The 6,472-nt window shown below is 36.9% G+C and overlaps 1 protein-coding gene across 1 annotated transcript; it reads right to left on the reverse strand.

Annotated features, from left to right (window-relative positions):
* Positions 1 to 85: 85 nt before the first annotated feature.
* On the reverse strand, positions 86 to 4,140 carry LOC124423894. The gene is made up of 2 exons (XM_046962223.1): positions 2,592 to 4,140; positions 86 to 2,244 (listed from the first exon to the last, which is right to left on the reverse strand). The coding sequence occupies exons 1-2, from the start codon at positions 2,779 to 2,781 to the stop codon at positions 1,382 to 1,384; spliced, it is 1,053 nt and encodes a 350-aa protein (XP_046818179.1). The 5' UTR covers positions 2,782 to 4,140; the 3' UTR covers positions 86 to 1,381.
* Positions 4,141 to 6,472: the final 2,332 nt, after the last annotated feature.

The following is a 6,472-nucleotide window of genomic DNA, read 5'->3' on the forward strand; positions in this document are numbered from 1 at the left end:
GATCTTGATCATCGAGCAAAGACGATCCCGTCAAACTTCGTTGCGAAGCACGAACGAAAGATATACATAAACTCACCTCGACTCACTGAATTAAACTGTGCGTCGCCAGGGTAACGTAACAGATTAGATTTATCTTCAGTCAATACTTTGTCTAATAAAAATTAGAATAGATTAATCTTGGATATTGATATCCATATAATGTCTACGAATTAACTTTACAAAACAGTGCATGCGTATATACTCTCCATGTGTGATATTATTGTTAATTATGAAAAGAAAAAAAATAAATTACACGATTTTTACAGTATTATTTAAATATTATCTTCAATCAGATTTTCCCTCACAACATCAATAAGTATTAAAAATGTACGACATTAAAATATAACTTTAATTGTAAAAATAACTAGTAGCAAGTCAATTATTCGTGACATTATTTGAATGATCTACATTTAAATAGAAAATTAAAAATTGGACTTTACAGTCTTATTTTTATTTGTTATTTATATTATCAAGAAAAGAAAAGAAAAGAAAAAAGATATTGATTTTGCATGTTTCTTTACCGTCATTATTATCTACGCCATCTCTTGGAATAGGCTAGTCGAACAGTCCTTCATTATCGACTGAAAATAACATTAAAACTTTCCGAGCACCATCTAACGGCGATAGGGTTTTATACCAAACTGCTTTCAACTATTGGATTTTTATTTATGTATATTTAAAATATTATTTACCTTGAAAAATTGTGTTTATTCTCCTCAAGTTTCATTCTCATTCACATGATCTTTGAATGTTAATCATAAGCATCAAGATATAATTTATAGATTAATATGTCTGAAGATTTAATAGACAATATAAATTTTTAAAGCGGAATACGATGTTGAAATTCATAAAATTCTACATTACTCTTTTGACCTTATCTGAATCAAAGTGCAATCGTTTTATCTCATTTTTTTATCAATTGTTTTTCAATGTTACCTTGGCGACTTCTTTACGTTATCTCTTTTCACACGCTTTTCAGCAATGCATCTGTATTCATCGTCTTATTAACTTCCTCGTAAGAATTAGAATGATTATCTTCGTAATAGCAAATATTTTATTGTGCATTCATTTTATTTGAAATATAATCGCCCTATATTAAGATCTTTCGCTCGCTCTCTCTCTCTCTCTCTCTCTCTCTCTCTCTCTCTCTCTCTCTCTCTCTTCGATTATTGCATTCTATTACTTACCATTTTTTACCAACAAGCAAATATTGAAGCTTCCGCCCGATCATATAATCCGATCTTTTTATAAAAAATAAAAAGTGACTTGGAGAGAATAGTTGGAAAAAAGTTAGCAAAAAGAAAAAAACGACGAAATGTAAGATAAAATTCGATATAGAGGATTACTGTTTGTTAAGATGAAAATGTTGAGCAGCAGCGATCATTTGACACTTTTGTAATTCTATCTTTTGTTCTTTCAATTTCAACAATCTTCTTTTTACTTCCAACTCGTTCTGGCGCATTGCCATTTCCTCCTTATGTCGTTTCTCCTTGTTTCGTTCGGCCAACGCAAAGTTCTTTCCCATTTCTTCCAAAAACCTTTCAAATAGCGTCGTCAAAGTAACCTTGTAGTCTGATTCTTCCGGTACTTGTTTTTCCGGTACTGCGTTCGATATTAACGTAGCCAACGGATCATTATTTTGATTGTTATTAGAATTGGATGAGCTCGTGGGTTGTTCCGACGTTGTTTTTGGTAGAATCATCCGAGAGTATTTAACTGATCTTGTCGGCGACGGAAAATCGTTTTCTTCGAAATACACATGTCTCTCTTTCTCATTGAATATTTCATCGAGGGCTCTCTTATGTTCCCAATGACCATAATGTCTCATTCTTCCAGGCTTTTTCAATCGTTCCCGGAAGACTAAATTTTTGTACTTACGCTCTAAAACACGCCACTTGTTCTCACACTTTTGAGGACTAAAATAAAAGCCATAATTTTGCATCTCGAGAGATATCATCTCAAACATCTCTCGTAAACTTCTGATCTGCGTCGATTGTCCGACCATCGATCGATATTTCTTATATTGACCGATGAGACAGGTGGTAGCCTTGCTAGTCCATAGATTCAAAGCACCAACGTCCGCGGTAGAGGGTATCGCGCCGTTACCTTCGAAACTAGAGAAACTATTTTCATGTTCCTCCTCGACGTAACATTGCATCGTAGGCTCTATTTTGATTTCCATTTGATTTCCATCGACGTTCGGACCTTAATAATGAAATAATTAAAATAACATATATTACACAATATGTCCCAAGGATCTGTCCAAAAAGGAGAAAAAAAGAATAGGTTTTCTTCTATCGAGCATGACTTTTCAACGAGCATAACTTATTCGTGTCTATTCGTGCCTATGGCGGATATATGGAAGAGGGGAAACGAGAAAGTAAGGGAAGTAAATGAAAGGATCTTACATCGTCGGTATTAGATATTTCGAAGATATTCCAGAAAAGGTGCAAGTGAGATTTGCATTTCGCAAAATTTAACGCGCGATGGATAAGTATCGACGAGACAAAATGAATCAGCACGTTCTGTGATTTTTAACGAGATTTACTTACCTCTCTGTTCTTTCTCGTCGTCTGCCATTTCTAAGGTTATACCTCCGTGTGACCTCCGTGAAACTTTGCACACGTCCGAGAGAGATTCCGTACACGAATGCGACTCGTGCTCGAGTCGTATGCGACAGGATCTTGCGAGGGGAAGGGCCGAAAAACCGAAGAAAACTAGTTCCAAACCGGTTTCACTCATGGAATTGGTTCCGTACGTGTCGATAAGCGGGGCCTGAAGCGGCGACCATTTTGTTTTCGCATTTATCCCTCTTCGACGATACAAGTACTTACTAAACCTTTCTCATGGATTTCGACGCTTAAAGAAATCATAAAACTAGAAAAATTTACAACGAAGCGAAACGGAATAATAATAAGAAACATGCGATTATACGATGAATACCGGTTTTGTCGGATGAAACGTTTGATAACTTCCGTCATAATGATTCTCGTCAAACATTGAACCTTGTATTTAACGAGTTTTATAAAAGGATCGTACGAAAAGCAAAATTTACAAAAATTGTCCTCGATCGTTCCTAAGCACTACATCATTTTAAACCATGTTATTTTATTCAAAGTTACCTGCCCGCAGATGTCTTCATGTCTTCCCTAGATATATATATATATATATATATATATATATATATATAGATATCAGGATTGTAAAAAAATCTGACCTACATCGTTTTTTCCTCTTTTTCTCTTTTCTCTTCTTTTTCCTTTTCTTCTTTTTTCTTCTTTTTTCTTTCACTGAAAAAATGTCGAGTTCCGTACTTCCAGACAAGAGAGTTTTGCAAACTCGTCTGTTACGCGAAAGTTGACGCTCGCCTAAGTCGCAGTAACACATAGTTTAGAAATGCTTTAAAGCGTGTTTAACGTGTGGTGCGTGGTCAGGACAAAGCGTCACGAGAGAACGCAATGAGGTAATCGTAACGAATGCATTTGTTGCAAGCGATCCGTCTCGGTCGAAGACCGACTAGTTGAACCTTTCACCGCTTTTACCGATAATCACCCGTGTTCTTAACACCGAACGATCGCATCTCTCCAACTATTTTTCGGAAGCTCGCGGAATAAAGTTATATCAAGGAATATGCGATTATGCGAACTTTGATTCCCTTTAAAAATGTCTTTACGGGTTAATTGCATTCCTGCCCTTATATAGTTTAGAACAATTAAATGAAAACGTTGAAACACTTTTGTTACTTATGGATACATTAACTTACTTTCCAAAAAAAGTGTCTTTCGAATATTTTAATTTGAACAGATCTATCCTACAGTATATAATGAGAAATGTATAATGTCTGCGATCAAATTTGTATTCCACATTCCGACGAAATAACGAAACGTAAAATTCTCTTTAGTATTCACTTTAGTATTCACATTAGGATCAAAATTGCTAAAAAATTTTCACAAGCTTCGCTAGTAACGACGATGACGACAACGACAACGGTGACGGCGACAGTGACGAGGATGACGACGAAAATAGATTATTTCATGAAGAGTATGTCGACATGTATGTATGTGTATACAGTGTTTTATATATATATATATATATATATATATATATATATATGTGTGTGTGTGTGTGTGTGCATGTGTAAGCACAAGCTTGTGCTGGTAATAACGCAGGATGCTTAGCAAGCTGCACTAAAGCACGCACCACCTACACTCTAAGACGAATCTCCAATTTCGCAACGAGAAAATCATCCTTCCATTTGGTCATTCATGCTTTCGGGTCATCGTACTTATATGTACGTTCCAATGGTTGAATCTGTGCTGTTTCCTCTCTTTTATCGTTTATCGCAAAAGAAACGTAATTCCAGTAGGCACTTTGATTGCGATTACACGTCCGTTGTGACGATATGATGATAATCGTATAATTCGATTTTTTTTTACAGAATGATACCCATTCCATGCTATTAACACGTTCCTTTATACGTGTGCGGTTGTTAATGGATCTCATTTTTAAACCAACTGTGTTATTAATAGATAAAGTCCAAGAAAACAATTCCAAGTCACTATTACATGTTCTAGGATGATGTTTTCAGAGCAATTTTTCAGAGCCGTGCGTTGATAACGGTACACGCGACGTAGTGATGAATTGCGCGATGCAGTTTTCTTTAGTTGTGTGAATTTATCGTTCAATTGGCCGGTTTTAGATATTTGCTTTATAGTGAAAAAGAAAAATTTTAATGGGAACAGTTCCTTCGTATCGTCGTAGATTTAATGAAGATTTAATCCTAAAGAGATTAAGTCGGGAAGGAATTGAAAAAATTAATTTTTTTATTATTCTTGTATATTTTTGGAATATGAAATATATAAACTTATTTGTTTTCCATTTAAGTACACATTGTTTATCTTTATTTACTCTATCGATAAAGAAATTAAAGAAAAAAAGAAAAAATGGATAATTTCTACATATTTATCGAATATATAAAAATTAATGTGTGTAGTATTTTTGACGCCTAGACGACACTTAGACGACACTTAGTCAAAAACTGCTTGGCAGGGAATGCATTAAGAAAGGTAACGATCTTTCGAAGAGGGAAACACCGCGTCAACGATCCTTCGTATAGTTCTTTAATGTGCTAAAAAAATTTGATCTCGCACTTTCTTATTTGGCATGTAAATCTTATTTATCATAAAAAATATTCAATAAATGATCGAGAAATGTCTACGCTTATTATTATCGATATTTATATTCGAATTGCAAACATTTTGAAATGATCGATCATTTCACCAATCAGACGAGAGTACATAAGAGGCGCATAATTTGAACTTGTCTTCTATCCAACGAGATAAACATATACATTATTTCCAAGCTCACGTATATCTACATAATTATTTTTTAAATATATGTAAAAAGTATTTTGAATAAATTTCACGATAAACATCTTTTGTAAACAGTGTGAATCGATCCTAAAGTTCTTGGCGGACGTTCGGTGGGGAGGAAGTGAGGGCGTAGAGAGGAGAGGGCGCAAAAGGGTGGTGGAACGGGTGAAAGATATTGAGGAGGAGGAGGAGCAAAAGGGTTCTCGCAAGAGAGACTCGTGTGCCGCAAGTGAGAGGCGATCGTTCGACGGGTAAGAGAGAGAGAGAGAGAGAGAGAGAAAAAGTACAGGAATAGGCTCGTTTGCCTTTCATTACTTGCTGCGTGCGTGCATACGTACGGCATCAGGGTTGCGTGTGTGCAAGCAGTGCGTCTCGCTGTGTTGCCTTCGTAGCTGCCATCATTGTCGTTGTCTCCGTAGCAACGACAGATAAAACGGCTTTCTCGATGCATCGGGCAACACGTTCGCGTGTACGTCGCGTGTACGCGCGTGCCAGCTTCGATTTTCACCGATCGGGTCTGATCGTGTACGGTCGTCGTCGTCGATCGTCGACGAACGAACGCGGTGACAGGTCTACGAACATATCTTCGACGTAGCCGAATTATGGCGATAGCTGTTTATCGTGAAAGAAAAAAAGAAACGGTAAGAGAGAATAGAAAGAAATAAGGAAAGAAAGAAAGAAAAAGAAGTAGTAGCCGCTTCTCGATTTCGATCGATCTCATCCACAAGTAACGAAGGAGTGGGGTGACCTTCCCCTCCTTTTTTCCGGCGAAAGTGGAGCCTTTCCACGAAAGCGATCGATTATACAGTGATCGCGGGACTCCGATTCGCGGGCGTTGTCTCGAGGAGCGGTGAATCCGCTCGCGCAATTGGCTCGCTTCTCGTCGATGCAGCGTCGAACAGCAATACCAGTAGCATCGGCATCAGCAGCAGTTCTAACAACCAAGGAGAGGCGAGAAGAAGAAAAATCGGCTCACTTTTTTGAATTCGTATTCCTATCGTTGTCACGGTGCGAAAGTGAGTTTGTAAACTTTGAAAGAGCGTGAGAGAGAGAAAGAGGGA

This window comes from Vespa crabro, chromosome 4 (assembly GCF_910589235.1).
Source record: "Vespa crabro chromosome 4, iyVesCrab1.2, whole genome shotgun sequence".
Taxonomy (NCBI): Eukaryota; Metazoa; Arthropoda; class Insecta; order Hymenoptera; family Vespidae; genus Vespa; species Vespa crabro.

Coding starts and splice junctions, on each gene's coding strand:
- LOC124423894 (XM_046962223.1), bottom strand. CDS start 2,781: ATGAGTGAAACCGGTTTGGAACTAGTTTTCTTCGGTTTTTCGGCCCTT. Junction 2,245..2,591: donor CGACGAGAAAGAACAGAGAG/GTAAGTAAATCT, acceptor TTCATTATTAAG/GTCCGAACGTCGATGGAAAT.